The sequence below is a fragment of the Sinohyriopsis cumingii genome, chromosome 4, assembly GCF_028554795.1.
Source record: "Sinohyriopsis cumingii isolate HCF-2022 chromosome 4, ASM2855479v2, whole genome shotgun sequence".
Lineage (NCBI taxonomy): Eukaryota > Metazoa > Mollusca > Bivalvia > Unionida > Unionidae > Sinohyriopsis > Sinohyriopsis cumingii.
This window is the reverse complement of record NC_142964.1, coordinates 23,043,123-23,069,396: the sequence shown is the minus strand read 5'-3', so window position 1 is coordinate 23,069,396 and position 26,274 is coordinate 23,043,123. Positions and strand designations below refer to the sequence as shown.

At 37.2% G+C, this 26,274-nt stretch overlaps 2 protein-coding genes across 4 annotated transcripts in view; both read left to right on the top strand.

Annotated features, from left to right (window-relative positions):
- The window catches only part of LOC149800809 (uncharacterized), a 96,999-nt gene that overhangs the window by 32,463 nt on the left and 38,262 nt on the right, over positions 1-26,274 (top strand). For all 3 annotated transcript variants that reach the window (XM_089954801.1, XM_089954803.1, XM_089954804.1), the window contains exons 7-9: positions 7,973-8,089; positions 8,977-9,102; positions 24,085-24,153. In XM_089954801.1, the coding sequence (XP_089810927.1) occupies positions 7,973-8,089; positions 8,977-9,102; positions 24,085-24,153 (312 nt within the window). The remainder of the gene's footprint in view (positions 1-7,972; positions 8,090-8,976; positions 9,103-24,084; positions 24,154-26,274) is intronic.
- LOC149800810 (uncharacterized) lies at positions 9,113-12,284 on the top strand. Its single transcript, XM_089954805.1, has 2 exons — positions 9,113-9,997; positions 10,604-12,284. The coding sequence occupies exons 1-2, from the start codon at positions 9,971-9,973 to the stop codon at positions 10,982-10,984; spliced, it is 408 nt and encodes a 135-aa protein (XP_089810931.1). The 5' UTR covers positions 9,113-9,970; the 3' UTR covers positions 10,985-12,284.

Here is a 26,274-nt window from a genome sequence, read left to right as displayed (position 1 = left end):
GACCCATCACTAATCACACTGAGCTAGATACCTGCATTCTGACCCTGCACTAATCACACTGAGCTAGATACCTGCATTCTGACCCTGCACTAATCACACTGAGCTAGATACCTGCATTATGACCCTGCACTAATCACACTGAGCTAGATACCTACATTCTGATCCTGCACTAATCACACTGAGCTAGATACCTGCATTCTGACCCTGCACTAATCATACTGAGCTAGATACCTGCATTCCGACACTGCACTAATCACACTGAGCTAGATACCTACATTCTGATCCTGCACTAATCACACTGAGCTAGATACCTGCATTCTGACCCTGCACTAATCACACTGAGCTAGATACCTGCATTCTGACATTGCACTAATCACACTGAGCTAGATACCTACATTCTGATCCTGCACTAATCACACTGAGCTAGATACCTGCATTCTGACCCTGCACTAATCATACTGAGCTAGATACCTGCATTCTGACACTGCACTAATCACAGAGCTAGATACCTGCATTTTGTCACTGCACTAATCACACTGAGCTAGATACCTGCATTCTGACCCATCACTAATCACACTGAGCTAGATACCTGCATTCCGACACTGCACTAATCACACTAAGCTAGATACCTGCATTCTGACCCATCACTAATCACACTGAACTAGATACCTGCATTCCGACACTGCACTAATCACACTGAGCTAGATACCTGCATTCTGACCCTGGAGTAATCATACTGAACTATATACCTGCATTCCGACATTGCAGTAATCATACTGAGCTAGATACCTGCATTCCAACACTGCAGTAATCATACTGAGCTAGATACCTGCATTCCGACACTGCACTAATTACACTGAGCTAGATACCTGCATTCCAACACTGCAGTAATCACACTGAGCTAGATACCTGCATTCAGACACTGCAGTAATCATACTGAGCTAGATACATGGATTATGGCCCATCACTAATCAGACTGAGCTAGATACCTGCATTCTGATCCTGCAGTAATCGTACTGAGCTAGATACCTGTATTCCGACACTGCAGTAATCATACTGAGCTAGATGCATCGATTATAGCGCATCACTAATCATACTGACCTGGATACCTGCATTGTGACCCTGCAGTAAACATACTGAGCTAGATACCAGATTCTGGCACTGCAGTAATCATACTGAACTAGATGACTGCATTCTGACTCTGTGATAATCATGCTGAGCCAGATACATGCATTCTGACCATGTGGTAATCATACTGAGGTAGATACATGCATTCCAACCCAGTGGCAATCATACTGAACTAGATGACTGCATTCTGTCCCTCTGGTAATCATACTGAGGTAGATACATGCATTGAGACCCTGCAGTAATCATACTGAGGTAGATACCTACATTCTGACCCATCACTAATCACACTGAGCTAGATACGTGCATTATGACCCTGCACTAATCAAACTGAGCTAGATACCTGCATTCTGACCCTGCACTAATCACACTGAGCTAGATACCTGCATTCCGACACTGCAGTAATCACACTGAGCTAGATACCTGCATTCCGACACTGCAGTAATCATACTGAGCTAGATACCTGCATTCCGACACTGCAGTAATCATACTGAGCTAGATACATGGATTATGGCCCATCACTAATCATACTGAGCTAGATACCTGCATTCCAACACTGCAGTAATCATACTGAGCTAGATACCTGCATTCCGACACTGCAGTAATCATACTGAGCTAGATACATGGATTATAGCCCATCACTAATCATCCTGACCTAGATACCTGCATTCTGACCCTGCAATAAAAATACTGAGCTAGATACCAGATTCTGGCCCTGCAGTAATCATACTGAACTAGAATCCTGCATTCTGACCCTCTGGTAATCATACTGAACTAGATGACTGCATTCTGACCCTCTGGCAATCATACTGAACTAGATGACTGCATTCTGACTCTGTGATAATCATGCTGAGCCAGATACTTGCATTCTGACCACGTGGTAATCATACTGAGGTAGATACATGCATTCCGACCCAGTGGTAATCATACTGAACTAGATGACTGCATTCTGACCTTGTGGTAATCATACTGAGCTTAGATATATGCATTCTAACCCTGCAGAAATCTACTGAACTAGGTACTTCTGTGTGATAATCACACTGAACTAGGTATTTCTGTGTGATAATCACATTGAACTAGGTATTTCTGTGATAATCACATTGAACTAGGTATTTCTGTGTGTTAATCACATTGAACTAGGTACTTCTGTGTGATAATCACTGAACTAGGTATTTCTATGTGATAATAATAATAATAATAATAATAATAATAATGCTTTATTTATAGAGGGTGACTCATTAGTCAAGGACTATTCTCCCTTGAGGCCCTCTTAAGGAGAGTATAACAATGCACATTATATGAAGATGGCAATAATTACTGTTTATTTTAACATGTTTAGTATTAAAATACTAAATTCCATTATCTGTTAGAAACACATACATGCTCATGATATCTTTTCTTAAATATTCTAATATTTTCAGCAGATTTTACATGTAGTGGAAGCTTATTCCACAGAACTGTACCAGAGTATTGAAAACTCTTTTTAAATTGCTCTGTTCTTGGTTTTGGTATTAGAATGTTTCCATGTGATATTGATCTCAACTGGTATTGTGCTGATAGAGGCCTGAATAAGTCTTGAAGATACTCTGGTGCAGTTCCATGTAGACATTTATATAAAAGAACTGCCTTGTGAAAATCTATCCTGTCATATATTGTGAACCATTTGAGTTCTGTAAATAATGCTTTTGAGGGCTGATCAACAGGTGCATCTAAAATTACACGTGCTGCTCGTTTCTGAAGTTTATAAATCCTGTCAAGCTCAGATTTAGCACAGTTTCCCCATACATTAGAACAATAATCCATTGTTGGAAGAATATATGACTTGTAGTATAGATTGCGAGTTTCCATAGGTAAATATTTCTTGATTCTGCTGAGAAGGGCAATTTTGGATGACAGTGTTTTACAAAGCTTATCAATATGGTCATTCCATAATAAATTATTATCTACAGACACACCTACAAGCCTTTCATGTTTGACATTTTCTAATGGATGATTATTTATTGCAAGAGACAGTTTTGGGTTCCCTGACTTGTATAGCTTTTGTGATGTCCCCAAAATCATACATTTTGTTTTACCTTCATTAATTACCATCCTATTTTGTTGTGCCCAGTTTTGGACTCTGATAAGGTCTGAGTTTAATTTCATTTGGATAACTTCAGTATCAGAACTAGATGTATACAAAGTTGCATCATCTGCAAACAAATCTGTGTTTGTGGATTCATTATTTAATGGTAGATCATTGATATAGATAAGGAAGAGGAGAGGGCTCAAAACTGAGCCTTGAGGGACTCCTGAATGAATAGTGCGAGTTTGAGAGCTAATATTGCCAATGCTTACTTGTTGAGACCTTTGGTTTAGGTATGATCTAAACCAGTTTAAAGAAGGATTGTCAAATCTGTAACAGTTCAACTTTTGCAGCAGAATTTCATGATCAACAAGATCAAAGGCTTTCTTGAAGTCAAGGAAAACAATCCCAGTCATATGTCCATTATCCATTTCCTTCAGCCAAAGATCAATTAATTTGGTAAGTTCTGTTTGGCACGAGTGGTACTTTCTAAATCCTGATTGCGCTTTATGAAATAGAGAGTATGTTTCAAAAAATTTATAGACCTGAATGGCTACGTGCTTTTCAAATAGCTTTGACAATACAGGTAGAATTGATATTGGTCTGTAATTTCCTGGATCCTCCTTTTCTCCTTTCTTAAAGATAGGTGTAACCTTTGCACATTTCAATGTTTCTGGAAAATTACCACTCATTATACTTAAATTTATGATATGCGTTAGTGACTTTGTTATTACTGGTGCAGCAATTTTAAGAATTCGTGGACCAATACCATCCAATCCAGAGGATTTATTAATATTAACCTTAATTAGCATATCAAAAACATCACCTTCACTAACATTAGCTATTGAAAAATAATTTTCATCAGGAATTTTAGCTTTTATAAATAATAGAAGAGCATCAAGTTCAATTGGGATATTAGTCTGGTTCTGAATACTCTTACTGGAGATGCTTATGAAGAAATTGTTGAACATTTCCACAATGTCTTGTACAGATGTTGCTATATCATCATTTTGCTTAAGTCTAGGGGGAAGGCAACTGTTCTTGCGTGGGTTCAGCTCTTTTAGATGCTTCCACAATGTTTTGGTACTCTTACTTTCATTAATAGCCTGTTTATAGTAGTTCTCTTTTGCCTTATCTATCAGGTACTTAGTTTTATTTCTCCACTTTCTATAGCTTTTCATGTCTTTTTTCTTGTGGAAATTATCTCTTAGGTGCCTAGCCTCATTGATCTCAGGGGTAATCCACTTGGGTGTAATTTGGTGTTTAACCCTTTTTGTTTTAATTGGGGCATGCTTGTCTAAGGCTGCATTGAACATCTGATACCATTTGTCCAAGGCAGTGTTGACATCAGCTATAGTGCAGACTGATTGGAAAGGTTTGCAAACTAAATCATTTAAGAACATTTCCTCATCAAACTGTTTGAAGTCCCTGTATTGAATTTCAATGTGTTGGCCATTTTTAGATGATTTCGGAACATGTCTAGTTATACAGACTGGGTAGTGGTCACTCAGTGCATACACTGGTACCTTAATTTCACTTACGTTTTCAGGTTTATTAGTATAGACATGATCAATGATAGTAGCACTTTTATCCGTTACTCTAGTTGGGGTGTTAATTAATTGAGTAAAGTTGTAAGTTTCAAAGCTACTTATCCATGTTAATGGTGGAGGTTTCATATAGTCAATGTTAAAATCACCTAATATGATAATTTCTAAATCTTCCTTAAGTAATGCTTTTTGAATTTGAACCTCAAATCTATCAATCCAATCAGCTGTGGAACTAGGTGGCCTGTAAACCGAACATAAGAGTATTGGCTTTGATTGGGCAAGGGTTACTTCGATCCAGATGCTCTCTACCCCAACGGTCTCTAGATCAACACGTCTGTTATAACTAATGGAACTGTCTACATAGAGAAGAATACCCCCACCCCCCATGGATTCCCTATCTTTTCTTTCAAAGTTGAACCCCAGTATCTGGAGAGCCAAATCATCAGTATCATCGGAAAGAAAGGTTTCACATAGACCTAGAATATTGACTGATCTAGTTTGCTGTAATATTAACTTTATCTCATTCAGTTTAGGGAGGATGTGTTGAATATTTAGGTTGATTACTTGCAGACCTCTTTTGAGGAGGCCAAATACATGACAATTTTGATCAGAGGATTGATCTTCAGACAAGGTAGTATGCCATATATTGTTTTTAGACTTGACAGATTTCTTTACATTGCCTTGATTATTTACATAAACATATGAAGAAGATAACATACAAGATCCATCTGTTGTACCATGACCACATGTAGTGGATATTTGAGAATGTTCAATATGAGACTGATTTACATACATACAAGAAGACATTGACATATTAGACACTTGGGGGGCCTCAGAGGGAGAAGTAACTTGAACAGTATCACACAGTTGTTTACATGTTAACAAGTTGCACTTTGTACACAAATCAGATAGTGCCTGAAACCTGTTTATAGAATTATAATTAATGCATTGAAAAGTATACACATATTCTAATGCATTTTGTTGCTGGATATGTGTTGCATAGGCCTGTACATCATAGCCTTCTACCTATTGGTATGTGCACAACTTTTGCTTATGTCCTAGTTCATTACAAAGATGGCAGCGAATCTGTTTTCCATGCAGACACCGCTGTGTTACATGACCGTGCTCTCCACAATACAAGCAGTTGTCTGACTCATGCCTAACCCCTTTTATAAGTCTTATGTACTGGTCTATATTCCTAAGGAGCATGGCAGTACCTCTGTTGGACAAGTGGATTTGGTCTCGCTGGTACAATTGTTGGTTCACTCGATTGTCTTTGAAGAAGGTCCAGTATTGCGGAACAAAGAGTATTTGGAAATTTTCACACAACATACTCAGGGTGTCATTTAGTTGAGTCATAAGTGCATCCCTTCTTGGCGGTAGACCTGAGATGATTATTTTACACTCTGCGTTTTTGGACCTGATGGCATACAACAAACTTTCATAATCATCCTCAATGCCCTTAAAAGATTGGCCATTACTGTAATTATTGCCACCAATGAGAAGAATTACAGTATGATATGGTGACATATCCATTTCCAATATTTTTTCTGTAATAGTGTTAATAGTAGCACCTCTATGAGTTTTTACGTCAGTTTTATATAACCCTCTTGTTCTTACTCCTTTGATTATTGATGATCCTATGAGAAGAGATCTGTCTTTAACTATGTTGTTGATTTTGACCAGTGGGGGGTTCAGATGCATTGTTTGAACTTCTTGATTTCCATGTCTAGACTGACTGAGAGTTTGGTGACTGCTGTATTTAGTATTTGTATTTAATTTAGCTCCTTGTTGTGGGTAATTGGAGGTTGTCTTTAGAACAGTTTCTTCAGTACCTGGATTTGATGTCGAATGAGACACATGATGGTCAGTGTTTACAGCATGTGCTTTAGTTAACTTTTGGCTCTGCCCATCTAATACCTGTAGAAGAGACTCATCTTGTTTAATTGGTGTGGTTGCATCTGTTTGTGTGCATAATGATTTTTTTCTAATAGCTGGTTTTGGTATGGTCTGAGTGCCCTGACATGTTTTCTGGTCCTCTGACATGTTTGTGTATTGCGTTGTCTGGGTTTTCTGGCACACTTTTTTGGCACCTGGTTTATCCATTTGAACACTGTGTAGACTCTTTAATTTTAGTGCAGAGTCACACTGAACTAGGTACTTCTGTGTGATAATCACATTGAACTAGGTACTTCTGTGTGATAATCACATTGAACTAGGTACTTCTGTGTGATAATCACATTGAACTAGGTACTTCTGTGTGATTATCACACTGAACTAGGTACTTCTGTGTGATAATCACATTGAACTAGGTACTTCTGTGATAATCACATTGAACTAGGTACTTCTGTGTGATAATCACACTGAATTAGGTATTTCTATGTGATAATCACACTGAACAAGGTATTTCTTTGTGATAATCACATTGAACTAGGTACTTCTGTGTGATAATCACATTGAACTAGGTACTTCTGTGTGATAATCACACTGAACTAGATACTTCTGTGTGATAATCACACTGAACTAGATACCTGCAGCATATGATGCTTGAATAAAACTGATTCAAACCAAGGTCAAATGTTGGTATTCACTTTTTATTTAGAAATTAACCTCATGTACAAATTGTGGACTAGAATTTGTTTTAACCTAAAGACAGTGTTCATTATTTCTGTTTTGTTTACCCATTGTTAATCAGGTGTAATTAGGTGAGAGGTAACCCAAACACTCCTGGATCATTGGATTGGGTATACTAGTCCGCTATTAATAGTTGTGACTCACCTGACATAAATTGTTGGAACAATTAGGGCAAAGATATTAAAATCAGATAAATTAATTATATATATTAATATATGAGAGAGAGAGAGAGATTGATTCATATCCTGAAGTAGGCTTGGAGTCGGAAGATGAGATCATCTGTTAAGTATATAGTGTTTAGTAAGAAAAGAACTGTTTGTGATATTTTTTCATATAAATGTGATCATTGGTTAAATGGAGCTAAGATACAGTTGAGTAGATTTTATTTCTTTTAAAATGATAGCAGGACAACTTTTATACTCTGATTACTGGTGGCAAATGCCATGAATATACTCTGATTATTATTAATTGGTTTGTTCACTGTATCTAAATATAACAAATATTGCAAGATTTTAATTTTATCTTTTGCAGAGAATATCATAAAGAAATTCTGACAAAAACATGTACCATGTACAATAACTTTCTTTGTGAATCCTTACAGGACCAAAGGAGAAGGTTGGAAAAATTTGCACAGTCTTATGCCTGGACATCTCTTCTAGTATGGCTGAGAGCAGAGCCTGGTATCAAGCTACCACTTTCATCAGGCATTTTATAGCGGGTATGTAAGCATCAGTCCCTACATGCACCCAAACTCCAGCAGAAGTATTCAGCATTTCTCCCATAATAAACACATGGGGCCAACTTTGTCAGTGTGAAGAAAAGTATAGGTTGGGTTATCATTGGAGATAACTTTCTTTGACAAAGATGAAAATTTTTGCAACACTTAGAAAATAGACTTGCCGCTATGAGAGAAATACAGTGAAACTGTTATGTACTAGCAGACTTGTGTATTTGTTCTTTGTTTTACTTGCTATAAGGCACGCAACAGAGACCCTCATCTGCCAGTACGTAATGTGAAGGAATGTTTGGGTTTGCATTATTTACAGTTGGTACTAGGTTTTGTAAAGTCATATAAAAATCCTGAATATTCTGATTGTCTCTTCATTTATTACATAGAGTGGGCTAAATATAAATATACCACCTTATTACATAGAGTGGGCTAAATATAAATATACCAGATTATTACATAGAGTGGGCTAAATATAAATATACCAGCTTATTACATAGAGTAGGCTAAATATAAATATACCAGATTATTACATAGAGTGGGCTAAATATAAATATACCAGATTATTACATAGAGTGGGCTAAATATAAATATACCAGATTATTACATAGAGTGGGCTAAATATAAATATACCAGCTTATTACATAGAGTGGGCTAAATATAAATATACCAGATTATTACATAGAGTGGGCTAAATATAAATATACCAGATTATTACATAGAGTGGGCTAAATATAAATATACCAGATTATTACATAGAGTGGGCTAAATATAAATATACCAGATTATTACATAGAGTGGGCTAAATATAAATATACCAGATTGATATGCTAATGTTATGTCATGAGTACTAGGATAATCTAAACTCTTACTTTCAGGCATGGAACATTCTCTCCAAGAAAATGACATAACAGAGGAAAGTGTGGCACTGTGTGTGTTTGGCCATGAGGTCAAGATTGTTCAGCGACTTACCAATCACTTCAGCCTTCTCACAACTGCTCTAGGTAAGTCAGATTTCAAATATCATACCAAGAAGGCATTGGTAGGCATTGAACCTGCAAACCTTAGATTAGGAGTATAATGCCCTGCTATCAAAGCTACCATGTCTTGAATGTTGGTCCTATCTATTACTAGACTAACAGAACCAGTCAATCAATGTTCGTTTGAGCATTCTGATGACAAAATCTGTGTAAGACTTATACTCGTAAATGTAACAATAATAATAACAATACAGTGGTTTCATTTATATATTTTCCTGGATAAAGTTGCGCAATAAATACTTTATTCCAACGGCATTAATGCAATGGCTTAAGAGTGGTAAGAGTTAACTCCCCTCATGATGGATAAAGTCATCACGCCACAAAGGAACCAAACATGTGGCCAGCTGACCCTTGATCAGTGTAATTAGCAGGTAGTGGCAATATTTGATATGTTTAGAATGTGCTAATTTGAAAGACAAAAGAATCACTCCTTTATTTGTGCCTGCCTCATGTATGGACCAAGAGGATAGCTAAGGTGCTCAGCCAGCTATTTACCCGCTTGGCATTGCGCCATCTGCCACATTGTTTTTGGACAAACATAGAATCAGCCCTGAGTAACCTTCTTGTTGTTTTCATCGTATTCTCAGTGATAACATTTGTTTTTATGCTTAAATAATGGTTGTAAAACACTGTTGTTATGGTATTTGCCATAGTGACTCTAGATATGGCAACAAAGATTACATGAAGAGAGTTACTTTCATTCCATTCCCAAACCCAATCAAAGATCTTGACAGGTGTCGTTGATGGGTTAGAGCTTGTGGAAGGGAAAACTTTGACTTGTACTCTTCACTTCGTTGGTGGGAATGGACCCAGCAAGCAGCATCCCGACCCTATGCCTGCGACTTTAACGCCTATACAGGTAAGTGTTTATGTATATATACATGTAGGTAATACATACCAATGCTACTGCACATACCGTTTCCTAAGAAACGTGTAATAAATAACCTTGTCATACTGAAAATCTGCATGTGAATATGAATGTGTTATTAAGACATTTGTCTTGTGATAACATTATCCTGCAATATGGGTGGGTGTATTCTAGTGTGTATAATATTTACATAATTTGTTTCACTATGTTTAATTGGCATGTACATAATTACATTCTAAATAGACCCAGTTAATATTAGAAAATTGTGATACCCGACTAAGATTCCATTTGTCCATCTATTTTTCTTATCATCAGGTTTTATGAATCCACCTTAATTGCTTTATGGAATTCACAAAACTTTATAGTTATCATGATGATGTAATAACCTTGTGCATTTGGACTATCACATGCAGTATTGGATCCCACACTGATGTGTGTGTGTGTGTCTGTGTGTCTGTGTGTGTGTGTGTATGTCTGTGTGTGTGTGTGTGTACTTGGGAATAAGGTTTAGTATACAAAAACTTAGCCTAAGCATGCATCACTTACCCTCTCCCATTTCTGATCCCATTCCTCTTACTGATTTGTTTTTCTTTACAGATTCGACATTTCTGCAACAAGAGAAAACCACCCAAAGAGAGAGACATAAATAGTTTGACTAAGAAGCAGCTGAAATTGGACACACAGGATGTAGCACAAGCACTGCTTGATTTGGCTTGTAGCCCTGGGATGCCTCTTGCAGATGTGGACTCTCCAAGACAAATGGATACCATCCCACTTATGACAAGTTCTCATGATAATGACAGCACATCTGACAGTGTCATTGTGAGTGAAATGCAATGCACTCAAGATGCTGAATGCCAGACAATGATATTCAAGGATACACATGATGTTAGTTTAGGAATAACAAGTTGTTACAAAATGAGAACAAGTTGTTACAAAGTGAGAACAAGTTGTTACAAAATGAGAACAAGCTGCTGAAATCTGTGCTTCATTTGCTACAACAAAGTGCATCAAATAGAAAAATAGAAATACCCGAAAAAATACAGCAGCATATTTGTCATACCCACTTGGACATATCAGAAGTTGAAGATGATGATCAGAAATGTAAATTTTATACAGGCTTGTCATGGGTCCAGTTTGTGACATTGTGGAACTTTATAAGCTCTGCTGTCAAACATTTGAAATATTGGTACAGCAAAGGCAGCAAATCGAAAGTCAGCTCTGGTGTAAATTGTCGCCTGTCACCCAAAAATGACGCACTAATGACATTGGGCTTGTTAATAAGGACCTAGCCTATAGATTTGGTGTTAGCAAGGCTACTGTGTCAAATATTACAACAACATGGGTCCAGTTTTTGTACACCCAGTTTTTATCCTTGAAGGATTTTACGTTTGCAGAGAGATACCGTGTGAAGGAAAAAATGCCCAGATCCTTGAAAAAATACAAGAATATAAGATGTATAATTGATTGCACAGAATTTTTTTTTCAGCGATCAAGCAATTTTCAAAGACATGGAAACCTCTATTCCATCTATAAAGCCCATTCAGCTTACAAAGTACTCATAGCTGTTGCCCCCAATGGTGCAATAATGTATGTAAGCAGTGTTTTTGAAGGATCCATTTCTGACAAGGAAATTGTACTTAAATCTGGATTCTTAAAATATTTGAACCCTGGAGATGTTATGATGGCCGATAGGGGCTTTAATATCAAGAACATTTTTAATGAGATTCAAGTTGAACTTATCATTGATCCCTAATTCAGGGACAGGAAGGTTTTCACTGCACAAGAGAAGGCACTAACCAAAGATGTGGTTAAACATCGAATTCATGTGGAACGGGCAATTGAAAGAGTGAAAAGCTTTCATTTATTACACAAGACCATGCCACTGAGTCTGGAACCAATAGTAACTCAGATTGTTTATGTCGTTTGTTGTCTTGTAAATTTCCAGGAACTTCTTTTTAAATGATTATCTCCCAATGACCTTCCAATAATTTACAGGCAGCCCTGAATAAGAAATGAAAAATCTTTGTTGAAGTTGATTTTTGTACAATTTAATTTTATTGGCATATAAATCACAATAGAAAACACAATGTCAGGTTCTAAAATACACCTGTCAATTATAAAGAGCAGACAACATTTTGGAACATGCAGCTTTCATGAAAACACACAATAATGATACTTTGATTGAAAACAAAAATGTATTCTTAATCACATTTCAGCCTGTTACATGCACACACTACATGTCAATGTAAATATCACATTGTACCTCATTAAACATTTTCTCACAAATACATACTTACTTTTAATTTGTATTAGTTGTCTTGTACAATATTAAATTGATTGATTCATTATCTTTCTCTTGCCGTCAAGATTCTTCCTAGTGAAATGAATTATCTGCAGTTCTGATTTTTTATCACAAACTCTTTGGCATCAGCCTTCTTGGAATTCTCATTTCAAAGAATTCTTGATATAACCATTTGTGATGGAATGAAATTAGCTTTTCCAAATGTGATCCCCAAAAATCTGAGTCAAATTTTACTCTTATTTTTTCAAAATGTATACCAGACCATACCACAAAGTCACACCATTTAAGTCCCATTATACCAAGTTGTGTCTGAATATGTGTGATTTTTTCTTAACTCAATATGTCCATTGGATCCTCACATACAGAAGCCACTTTGTTAATTTCTCGTTATTTGTTCATCAAACTTCCTAATACCTTTTCCCCGAAGAATCTGTGGACATTTTATTTCAAGCAGGCCATACTTTTTTTCTTCTTCAGGATCTAAAACTAATCAATCAGGACTACAAGCAAGAATTGAATCCTGTTTTCACTGCAGAATATCCTTCAGTTTCCATTCTAGATTTAGTTAAATAATCTGTGAATGCATTTTTTTTCATTCTCTATTCCATATAACATTGCACGAGACTTTAAAGCCATCTCCTCCTACAAAATTTTATTTAAAATGGAATGAGCAGACTGGGTTGCTTGCTGTTAACACAGTCTTACTCACTGAGGCTGTGACCCTAATGTGCCTCTCCAAATACCATTCGGCACTTCCCTGCTCCTTTACAATTTCCTGTGGGTAAGGGCTGTTTGGTATCAAAATGTTTTGGAGACGAGCACTCCTTTTTTAACACAGAAGTGCTTTTGATTCCGCATCTAGTTCATATTATGCATATTGCCTATAAAGAACGGACTGCCACATATTTTCTGATGATGACTTAGAGTTGCTTTCAATATCATTTAACAGATCTGTGACAGCTTTCAGAGGAGTATGCTGACTGTATGGTGGTGTTGGATCATACCGTATGACATCACTGACTTTTTGTTTCTTGATATTTTCATAATTCACATCTAACACACACTTTGGGTCCTTATATCTTTTACGTCCCTTATTCCATTCAAAGTATTTTAATGTGCATGATTGAGCATCAGTTCCATTCTTTCCAACAGTCCAGCATTACAAAGAGAAGCACACAAACATGGCTACACCTGTCCAAACCCATTGTCTTTAGAAATCTGTACCATTGTATCATACATAGTACTCGTTACATAAGAGGCCTTGACGTTTGCTTTAAAATAATATCTACCTTTCCTCTCGCAGTCTTTCATTGACTGTATATGGCCACTCTTAAAATAGTTTCTTCCTCTATTTAAAGGTTTAGCTGTATGTAAGTCCTGCACATCATCATCATTCTCATTCCCATCAGTATTTTGGGTTTGTCCTGTAAACTGCACTGATTCTATAATGTGATGGTGCATATGTCCTGCATTAAAATGCTTAGGAAAATCAACTGAAAGAAAAATATTCCATCCTGTGATAGGGGGAATAGAAGCTTTAGGTCTGTCTTGGTGCTGTGCCTCAGTCTCTTCCATTTGAGGTCATACCATTTACCACCATCAACAGATATAGAAATGGACTGTTTACTGCTTCTATGCATTGTCTGACCCTGCAAAGATAGATGGATAATAATAATAATAATAATAATAACAGAGTTAAACAAACAAACCATTTAAAATTTGATTTTCACACCACACCTTTGAAAAACCCAGTGAACCTAACTGACAGAAACAAATACCCCATATTACAGAACAAACTAATTCATCACTGAATTACCCTTTGATACAGAAATGATACAAGCACATAAGGGCTTGGAGTGATAGAGAGACTATTAGGTCACATATCTTTGTTCTCATGGCCGATTAAAAGATAATAATATTTTGCATCTGCGAGCTAATGAATTGGAAGTGGGGGGACAATATCATGCATTGCTGCTCTGATTTTCAATACAAGGAACATTTTTTTTACAAATCAATTCACCTCTTTCACTTAGAGCAAAATTGAAATGATGCTTTGGTGGTCTATCTACTTATTTTTTTGTTGTTTGTTGGGATGATGTGCTCGTTTTACTTAAACTTTTGTTTTTGCAGCATGGAATGCATGCAGTATATACACACTGAATTTTACATACCTTTTGATCAAATCGCTTAGATTTCCACAGATGCTGAGATCTCTGCACTGTAACCATCATTTCAGCTGTACCACTGAGTGATTTTCTATGAAAGCATAAGGTAATTTTCAACCAGGAACATCATCTTCTGTCAGTGAAACGTAATGGTACTGAGCCGCCATATTGTAATGTTTGTCTGAAGCTGGGGGGCTTAATCCTATTTTTAGGTATGAGGTAGTGATTCGTGACGTCACATGAGGTCCATGGCTGAACAACCCTATCGGGTGTCCCACCATTCTATAGCAAATGTTTTGATCATTTCCATCAACCTTGACCTTGTGCAGTGGGATGCATGCTTATGGTCTACCTCAAACATACCATGCTATGCCCTGACCCTGCGCATCATTCCCTTTGGTTCCCCTTTGCCCTACAGTGGTATGATAGGGAAGAACTGCCCCTCCACCTCACTGTGCAGTCACCATTGCCTTATAAACCTTCTCTGACCAATCCTCAAAGACATGATTCAGAGGGGTGAAGTAATATAGAGTAATTCGCTGGTCACTACCAAAACCAGCCATGATCTCAACCCTACATATGGAGATAACCTGCTAATCATTCTTATAAAGCGGTTAGGAGACAAGTTTCTTAACCCCCGAGCCTTCATCCAGAGCATTGGATCAATCTTCCAAAAAGCAAGTGGGTGATCTAAATCAATTCAAAGGGATTTTCATTCTCCTTTTGCCAAAACCCTCTCATTTTGTCCTCTCATTTTTGAGTTACCGTTGGACCCAGTAAAGGACACACATATACAGCTAGAGATCAGGATGCTCATCAAGAAGCGGGTAGTGGAGATTGTTCAGAATCACGATCTCCAAGGTTCTCCTCCAGGCATTTGCTGGTCAGGAAGGCCAAATGCAAACTCATGCTGATCATTGATCTGAGTTGACTAAATCAGTTAATACTCTCACTGAAATTCAAAATGGAGATAACAAGATCAGTTTGCTTTTCCAACCATCCAAATGAGTTTGCTATCAGTTTTGATCTGACAGATGAATATTTCTTCTTTAAATACGTTATCCAATCATAATACCTTATGAGAACATCCATTACCTTGCAAAAATCTAGCCCTCCCAGATAACACTTTTAGCTAAAAGAAACTAACAGTTTTCGGTCCACCTAGGTGGCAGTTAGGCAGAGTGCTCCCCCTTAGTTTTAGGATTGGTTGCAAATCCCATGAATATCTCAATTACTACTTCTGCTCATGCTAAGAAGCATACTTTCATGAGAGACCTCACAAAAGCCATAATCTACTTTTGGAAGATATACCATTACAAGTTGGAGAAGTTTTTCCACTTCAGATATAATTAAAGTATTCTCCATCAATATTACCAACTTTTCATCTCTTCCTATGCTGATAAATTTCTGTTTACAATCTTTTAACACTTTGATGTCTTCACACATTTTTTGCTTGCACATGCATCCTATGTGACTTCACGTAAAGTCTGTGTTATAATTATATTTTATGTGCATGCAAGTCTCTAGTGCTTATAGAAAAATCTTAATATATGTGCAATTCCACTATGACTGGGTACATACAGGTGAGTTTTCCATACCAATCCATTCTTAGCATTTGGGCATCAAGCTTCTGTGATTTTACCTGTGTAAGCCATCATTGAGCCTTGTTACATGTAGTATTGTCATTATATTATACCTGGATGCTTCATGGCTTTATTGTTGTCTGCTTTCACTAATTTCCAGGTAAAACATTATAAGGTATAGCTATGTACCAACATTTTGTTTTTAAAAAAAAGTCGGGTGCAGGGTTACACAGGTTTGTATTTTCTGCTTTATTTGTCTTACAGATTAAACCATAGGCAAATCACAGAAACACACAGCTAAGGATAACATCATAAATCTACAGGCTGACATGTCTTCAGTGCTGAAATTTCTGACAGATAAGTCAAATAAACCAACAAATAATGCTCAGCATCAAAATGCTGAAAATATATGTGGTCAGAGACAGCCCCAGTACCTAGTTCAACACCACAGGACTCCTCATAATTTGCACTACCTATAGGTCTTGCCACTTCAGGGTTTGATTCTATATAACTGAACAGTTAGGAAAAAGGGCTAAGCAAACAGCCAAAAGTATCATCTTGCACAGCAGATGAACAGGCCAGTTACATGGATCAAACATCCTGTAATCCGTCCCAACTTAATGAATTGGACCACATCCTCCCCACAAAGATGCATATATGCCAACCCTCATGATTTTGGTGTGAATTTCACAACTTTTTTAGCAATCCACAGATTCATGCCTCGTACAAAAAAATGATGAATTCCCCAATTCTCATTTATTTTAAATCTTTAACAAAATAACTGATTTCCCATTCAGTGCTAGTCACGATATTGACAGTTGCCGAAATGGTCCAGTACTGCTTGTCGTGATATTAGTGGAACTATAGTTGGCCCAGTAGCAAGCATTTTAGCTTATTTTAATCTATATGTATATGAGTAGTTTTACAAATGCTTTTGAGAGAAACTGGGGACTAACTGAAATTTTGCTCCGTGCATGCACCACAAACAATGATTTGAATTACCATTTGGCATCGCATCTTGAAAATGTCTTCACCAACAAGGAAAAAGAAATGTATTGCACAAAAAGTGTAGTTTGGAATATACCAAAGATTGGCCGTGCATTCTGTCACCAAAGACGGATATACATCATGCTTTTTGCACACAGTGTGCCGCAAATTTTAGCATTGGGTATTGTGACAGAAATGATGTGAGGAAGCACATTGGTAGCAAAAAGCACATAGAGGTTGGGAAAATTAAGAAATTGCATCAGATTTCAGCTCTGAAATATTTTAAGCCATCGATGGAAGACCTGCAACTACCAGTGCTGAAGCATTGTTTGTGAGTTTTCTTGTCGAACACAATCAACCTTTATCAGCTGGAGACCATGCTACATTTGTTCCAACAAATATTCCCAGACTCGAAGATCGCTTCACGAATTCATGTCAAAATTCACTAATTTTTATCCCTAATTTCACTAATTGTGAACCTGGAGGGTTGGCAGCTATGAAGATGGCTTTCTTCCATTGCATGGAAGTTACAGTATCGAATTCAGGGCACTCAATGAGTTTGCTGAGGAGCAGACCTCAATGCTCTTTGCCAGTTAATTCTCAGGCAATACAAGAGATGCTAGCTTCACCTCATGCAACCAGAAATGATGCTGGAAATTTTCATTGCTTCTAGGCTATATGATGTAGTGTGAAGACTCAGTCTTAAGAGCTTCATTCAAAGAAGTTTTCTGCCTTTTACCTCCAACGTTCTGCCCTCCTCCTCCCACCCAGTCAACTACCTGGACTGGAGCTCCAGCATCCCTTGATATTATGACAAAAAAGGAATAATCCAAGTTCAAATTACTTCCTCACTCAGGCAGGTTTACAGACATTTTGAACTGTCTTCATCATCAATTACATGATCTGAGCTTCAACTGTATTTTTCTCAAAAAAGTGCCTACCAGCAAACTTTCACCAGTGTTCTACAATTGCCATACACAGTACTTTATTTGGACATTCCAGTAATCGCCTTTAATATCACTTCTTTGGGGATGACAAGGCCATACTCCATAAGTATGGATTCAAAGGCTTTTTAATGACACACTGCAATATTGTAACTGTTGACTATGTTAGACTTAGTATCCATGGCTATCTTCCAACAGGCAGAACATATCTTACCTTCTTCCACCTCAAATTCCGCAGGACATGCATGGGTGTTGGTCTATAGATTGGCCTGAGTATTGAACAGAGCTGCTGAACACACCTTAGCCAATGCCGTAACAGCAGCTATAAATTTACAGTTGGCAGAATGAGATGCAGTGCCATCTCCCTCCACCTTCCTTAAGGATCATCATTAGGCCAAGCTACAGTTATCACAGCCTTTATCCTCTAATCTCCTTTTTGAGAGCCAGATAAATGAAGTCTGCAAACAATCCACCAAGGAGACCTATTTCCCTCCCCCACAGTCACAGCATTGATACACGGACATTGCAAATCAGTAATATGAAACAAAGGACACACCTTGGACACAAACCTCTGAGAATCTGTCCTATTGAAGTTCCACCCATCAAAAACCACAGTTCTCGTGAACCTAGATGGATAAAAGACAGAGACAGAATTATATTTTGCACCAGTGTTTCTGTACACTACTGTCTCCACCTCTAAAAAATGACATCATCTCCACTCTGCCCTTACTGTAGATCCTGTTGGGAGGAAGGTTTCATTTCTTTGCTACAGAATGAGACAAGATTTGCCATGACGATCAGTGAACACAACTGTCCAGGCCACCATCAGCTTCAAACATCCTAATGGACCCATTCAAAGCCACAACATTTCAGCACAAAATAAACAACCTTCTCTAGAAAAGGGCAGTATAAATCATTTGAAAAATAAATTCTCTGGGGTTTTATTCCAGACTTTTCTGGGTCCAAGCTGCAAAAGGCACTCTGCACCTGTTATCAGCCTAAGTGCCCCCAATCAAATCATTCACACTCCTTGGTCCGCAATGGAAACTCAACAGTGCATTCTGAACACCATCTAAGAGGGAAACTTCCCAATCAGTGTGAACCTGAAAGACATCTTTTTTCATCAAGGCTTCCAGAAAGTTCCTGTGATTTGCCTACTGCAACATCTTATACCAATTTAGAGCAGCCCCTTTTTGATTCAACATCAGTCCCTGGGTCTTCACTCATCTAATGAACTGAGTAATGGCTTAAATCTGGACCATCTCTACTGTGGCAATGTGAAGTTACCTGGATGACATCCTGCAGAAACATCAGGTGAGTTATGTCTTAGAACATGACTTGATAATCCTTTTTACACTGCTTACCAATCTGGGCTTTCTTGTCAACCAGGACAAATCTGACCTAGTCCCATTTCAACAATTTGTTCATTGGAGTTCAACACATAGGTCAACAGAATAAGTCTTCCTCAGGAATTAGCATTAAAAATCTGGACCATGGTGACTTCTTTACTGTATTGGAAAACTCTATCCACATGGGAATTATGTAACCTACTAGGCATGCTCAACACTGAAGCAGACCTCATCATCCTAGGTTGCCTTGATATGTGCCTGTTACAAATGATCCTTTTATCCCAATGGAGGCCAAAGTTTTGCCCCCTGGACTAACTTCTTACCATCTGGACAGATATGTAGAACCATCTTAACCTCTGCAGGTACAACAGACAGAAATCACAGGTACACCTCTGCAGGTACAACAGACAGAAATCACAAGTACACCTCTGCAGGTACAACAGACAGAAATCACAGGTACACCTCTGCAGGTACAACAGACAGGAATCACAGGTACACCTCTGCAGGTACAACAGACAGAAATCACAGGTACACCTCTGCAGGTACAACAGACAGAAATCACTGTCTATATCGATACAAAGTACAGAAAGCTGTGGGGGCACACCTGCTATCTTTTTGGGAAGCTATTGGAGTGTGGTCTCTCCAGGAACGGTATCTACATATCAGTATACTAGAGAGGAAGGTCATTTTGAAAGCTTTTTACTGGTGATAGGAGTATTTAAATCGAAAGGTAGTCCTAATTCTATCCAACAACTTTACAGTGATGACTTATCTCAAACAGCAAGGCAGAACCAATTACTTGGACCATTGCAGTCTGGTGTTGGACTTTCTAAAGTGGTGTAATCAACAACAAATCCGTGTCCAAGTTCATCATATTCTAGGACAAATAAATGTACTAGATGATTTTTTATCCCAGAACAATCATCTAATGCAGACAGAATGGTTTCTCCTTTGGTTTTCACTCAGATATCTGCCCGATGGACCAACCATTGGTGGACCTGTTATGACTAGCTGGAACACAAAACTCCCAACCTTTGTCTCACCAATCCCAGATCCCAAAGCCTTGGCAGTCAATGCACTATTCATAGGTTGGAACATCCTGAAAATATACACCTACCCTCCAGTACCTCTGATTCCAAAGGTGATACAGAAAACAAGAGAAACAGAGTGCCACCTCATCCTCATTGCACCACTCAGAAGTCATGGATTAATGAACTGATCAATCTCACAATGGAAATTCCCCAGAAAACTGAGATTTTCCATCATCTGCTCAAACAGCCATGATATCAGTTGTTTCATCCCAACACAGAGGTACTGAACCTCCATGTCAGAGTCATATTAAACAGGTCCTCAAAAGTAAACAGTTCTTACAGCCAGTCATGAAAAGAATTGCTCAAGCAAGAGGGCCCTCCGCTCTGTAAGCATACAAAGGAAAATTTAAATTTTTCACTCAGTGGTGTACAAAAGGACTGGAGAGGCCAGTCATCTGCACCTCAATTAGCTTCATTTCCTCCTCTGGCTCATTGAATAAAGTTAGCACTGAGTACCATAAAGGGTTACCACTCCCTGATTGCTGATACCTTTAGTTATCATGGAAGAGGGGATATCAGACAAAACAAAGACTTATCCTCCTTCTCTCCAACTTTGATTATACATGGGCAAAGCCATTGGCTCTGTGCCCAAAGTAGAACCTATCATGGGTGCTTACCTGGTTGAACAAGACACCATTTGAACCACTTTCAAGGGCATCACTGTCTCACCTTTTAAACATTGCATTTGTGGTGGCAGGCACATCCAGAAAAATACTGAACCTGAATTACATGCAGTTTGGACAAGCCGGATCAGTTTCACTCATGATGGCACTCTCTTTCATCACCAAGAGCAGTATCCCATCCATGGATAACCAGACTTTTGTAATGAAACCACTATCTTTTTTGGACATTTCAGCTGAAGGCCACCTACAAGACCCAGTACAAGCTTTGAAATTGTATCTTAAAAGGACTGAACACTGCATTGAGGTAGATGATGCCAATTTTTACCTCTCAAAAAAAACAGGAAGATAGATCAGCATGGACTCTTTCATTCTGGATATTTGGGGTGACTCTTTCATAAAGAGGGGTAGTTACTCTGCATATCGAGAACAAACCCCAACTCAAACAAAATTATTACGTATTTTGGCTCATGAGGTTAGTGCAGTTGCCTCCAGTATGGTATTTTACGGGACTGTCCTCTGACATTATTTAGGCTGTCAGATGGAGATTGGAATCCACATTCTCTAGCTGTTATCCAAGAGATATTTCATCCTCATCCTCCCTAGAGTTCAGTTCAGTCAGGTGGGACCTATTTCACAATGCAACAGGTCACCTTTCCAAGTTGCTCAACAGCTTCATAAAATGCAACTTTATGGGTTCCACCAGTTTTGCAGGGGAAAAATTGTCCCTATTTGAAGCTGCTGTCTGATAGCTTGAGCGCTCCAGTAGTAACTGAGATATTGACAGGATTTGCTGCCAATACCTATACTAAGGGGAGCTTACTCTGTACAACCACTGCCTTGGTACACAGATAACTGTTAGCTTCTTTTAGCTGAAAGTGTTATCTGCGAGTCCTGGATTTGCAAGCTGGTAGTAGTCCTCTGTTGGTATTATGATTGGATAAGTATTCTCAAAGAAACATATTTTACTAGAAAAAATTGGTTTTCACATTCCAATCCATTTCCTTTGGTCTGCTTACTGAGTCTGGAATTTCTCACCAATCACAACTTTATATTTATATTTTCCCCACCTTTGGGTGGTCCAAATTGTTGAACTCATAGAGTCCTCTTTGATGAAGAAATGGATCACAACCAGGGAATTTCTGCAACTCATTGGATTGTTCAATGCAGCATAAGACCTTATCTCACTGGGTTACCTCTACATGTAGCCATTGCAGATGGTCTTCATATGCCCTCATAAATGGTGAACATCCATATCATCCATCCCAGTTCACATATGTTTTGGGTTCAGTTAATGTAGCTTTACTGGATAAATGACATAAATGACATTCAAAACAAATAAGAATTTATGAAAGTTCAGTTCACTGCATCTAGAAATATTTATGTGTGGAAATCAAAGAAGACACCTAAATAGTTCAAATTGAGGTGTGTAATACAGAAATATGGATTGAACAGCTGGATGGAATTCCAGATCAAGCATGTAAGGTTAAATGGATATGTAATGGGTATTATTTTATTCATAGTAAACCAGTAAGAAACAACTGCAGGTTTAGATGTAATTCAGTCAAGATGGAAACACACACACATACGCACATGTACACATAATGCAATTTACCAGAAAAAAATTGCATAGAGTGAACCTCAGTTTGTGGCAGAAATGTATTGACATCTGAGATTGGGGTGTTTTTGTAGAAGAAGCCTACCCAGGAGTAAAAGGTTAGGGCCAAATGAATGCCGAGACTTGAAGGCATGTAAAGTCCGCTGTTTACATCTGTTGTCCTGGAAGTAAGGTGGCATTAAGAGATGTTATTACTTTTTTAGATGATATTTGTGAAATGAAGAGTGGCACTGATGACATCATGCTAAGATGAGAAACTTTACATATCTTAACTGAAATTCAGTTGCATCTTCTTGTACATAGTCACCATTAAAAGTCTGAATCATACTGCTGTGTTACATTTAATCAACATTGAAATGACTGATTGAAGTAAGATACTTGTCTGAGTCATACTGGTGTGTTACATTTAATTAATGAAGTGACCAATTGAAGTAAGATACTTGTTTGAATCATATTGCTGTGTTACATTTAATCATTGAAATGACTGACTGAAGTAAGATACTTGTCTGAGTCATACTGCTGTGTTACATTTTGTCAATGAAATGACCAACTGAAGTAAGATACATTGAATCATACAGCTGTGTTACATTTAATCATTGAAATGACTGATTGAAGTAAGATACTTGTTTGAATCATACTGCTGTGTTACATTTAATCATTCAAATGACTGATTGAAGTAAGATACTTGTCTGAGTCATACTGCTGTGTTACATTTTATCAAGTGAAATGACCAACTGAAGTAAGATACATTGAATCATACAGCTGTGTTACATTTAATCATTGAAATGACTGATTGAAGTAAGATACTTGTTTGAATCATACTGCTGTGTTACATTTAATCATTCAAATGACTGATTGAAGTAAGATACTTGTCTGAGTCATACTGCTGTGTTACATTTTATCAAGTGAAATGACCAACTGAAGTAAGATACATTGAATCATACAGCTGTGTTACATTTAATCATTGAAATGACTGATTGAAGTAAGATACTTGTTTGAATCATACTGCTATGTTACATTTAATCATTGAAATGACTGATTGAAGTAAGATACTTGTCTGAGTCATACTGCTGTGTTACATTTTATCAATGAAATGACCAACTGAAGTAAGATACATTGAATCATACATTTAATCATTGAAATAACCGATTGAAGATAGTTTGTCTGAATCATACTTCTGTGTTACATTTAATCAATGAAATGGTCGATTGAAGTAAGATACCTTGTCTGAATCATACTTCTGTGTTACATTTAATCAATGAAATGAGTGAAAGAAGTAAGGTACTTTGTCTGGATCATGCTACTGTGTTACATTGAATCAATGAAATGACCGATGAAATGTTTATATGAAATGTAATTGGCACTCTTTAAAAATGTATGATTATATAAATATATGCCAATCATTTTGTGTTTCAGACTGCCTTAAAGTTGGTGGTCCATCACCACTCCTTGGAGGTCTGTTGATGTCTTTTGCAGGACTCATGGGTAAGGGAGCATCTAAAACATGTTCTACAAATTCACAAATAAGCCATATTTTTTATTAACCATAAGAAATTGTATTATATTAGAAAAATTGATGGTGGATTGCTGGTAGGCCTATTTTTTAGGGGAAATTACCAAACATTTAAGTGAAATTGTTTCTTTAAATCTGGGTGTGCTGATGATATATGAAGACATTGTTGTATTTTTGTTGAGGAATATTCTATATGATGCTGCTGTTTGTTTTTAATTTATATTTTTTAATTTAATTCATATTTGAATTTTTGATAATATAATCAGAAACATTTAAAACTAATTCATAGGAGGAAGTTAGTTTCTTAACCAGCATACCAAACTAAAATGATGCCAGAATGTTTTAAAATAGGGATGAGAGATTATTTTGAAGACTGATTTTCAAGGCTGGCTTGATTTCAAGTTTTCATACAGACCATAACAACATTTTGATTCATTAGCAAAAAATAATTAAGCTGCCTTAATCACATGAGCCAAATCCAAACCAGCATATTCATTTCATTAAAAAGTCTGTACCAGAAGTTAACAAACTGGCATTCCTCACTGATCATAACAAACTGGCATTCCTCACAAATCATAACAAACTGGGACTCCTCACCTATCATAACAAACTAGCACCCCTCACCTATCATTGTTCTTCAACCAACTGAAATGGGTCACAGATTTTGCAAAACCCAATCATATGACTGCCTGGTTATACATCAGTAAGGAAAATGGCATGAAAGTAAGTATAGCATAACTCAAGTAATTAAATTCTCATCTGTGTAGCATTGTCAATATGGGCTGCCAACTATTTGAGATATTTTTGAAAATTTGGCATCTAGTTCATAGAATGATTGACATCACATAATGAGCTAAACAGTAGAGCTTGTTCAAACAGTAAGACATTAATCCCCACATCAACCAGCAAAAAGTTTAGTTTGCAATCACTGACTTTCTTTTAGCACCTGAAGATCTCTGCATTGAGGTTAAATGAGAACAGTGAAAAACTTTCCTAATTAAAAAAACCCTAATTAATGCAGTTAAAGGATTATACCATTTGCTTGTAAATGAATGTAAGCATTATATTTCATTCAGATATACATTTGGTACTCAAAATTTTGTTATTTTTGTTTCAAATGAGGGATTCTCAAAATGAATTACCCACAAATACGTAATTCTTAACCAAACAACAAACTTTGATACCCACAAACTATAGAAATTTACAGTAGATAGATAAATCGGTAGGTAGGTTGATAGATAAATAGGTAGGTAGGTTGATAGATAAATAGGTAGGTAGGTTGCTTGATTTGTTTACCTTTTGTTACATCTAGGAGCTTAAGCTTAAAGGCATGATAATGCAGCTGAGAGTGAATTTTTGTATGACATATTGTGACATGTATTAACTGATTAAATACTATGTAGAAAGCAGTTTTTGAATAACATCAAGTACATAGTGTTTCTCATTATGAAATACAAGCGTTTAGATATCTTCATACTTAGCATAATGAATTTACTGTCTCCATCTTGAAACTTGCACTTGGCATTGATCGGCAGATCGTGGGAAGAATTACAGCTGACCCAAATTTGCATATTTATATGTTATATTGTGTATACTGAAGTTGCTGACGTAGAACACATCCACGCTACCAAAGCAAGCTACTTGTCAACAGTGCAGTGAGTGTGCTTTTCTTCTGTTTCTGATCCTTTTTCTATTTACTTTCTTATTTTGACAGGAAACATTTCAGTTTATTTCAAACTACTTTTTATGGTTATATTTAGATAGTTTTTGTAGTATGACGATGATTTGAATCAGTGTGCTTTGTAAATTATTGCACGAAATGCACTGATTTCTTATAGATGCATATGACATGTCAGCCACACAAGTGAATTTGTAAATTTTGTAAAACAAAAAAATACAAATCAGAAGTAGGTGTTTTTACCAACTAAACATTGCTGCATCAAATGGAAGAGATACAAGGATAATATGCACTTACGATGATGCTAATTTAAGAGAGAGAGAGAGAGAGAGAGAGAGAGAGTGTGTGTGGGGGGTGTGTGTGTGTGTGTGTGTGTGTGTGTGTGTGTGCATGCATGTGTTATGCTTCCCCAAGT

What these genes read in the sequence shown, in the direction of transcription:
- LOC149800810 (XM_089954805.1), top strand. Translation starts at nt 9,971, where the DNA reads ATGCCTGCGACTTTAACGCCTATACAG. An exon ending in CGACTTTAACGCCTATACAG is followed by an intron (nt 9,998 to 10,603) that starts GTAAGTGTTTAT and finishes TTTTCTTTACAG; the next exon opens with ATTCGACATTTCTGCAACAA.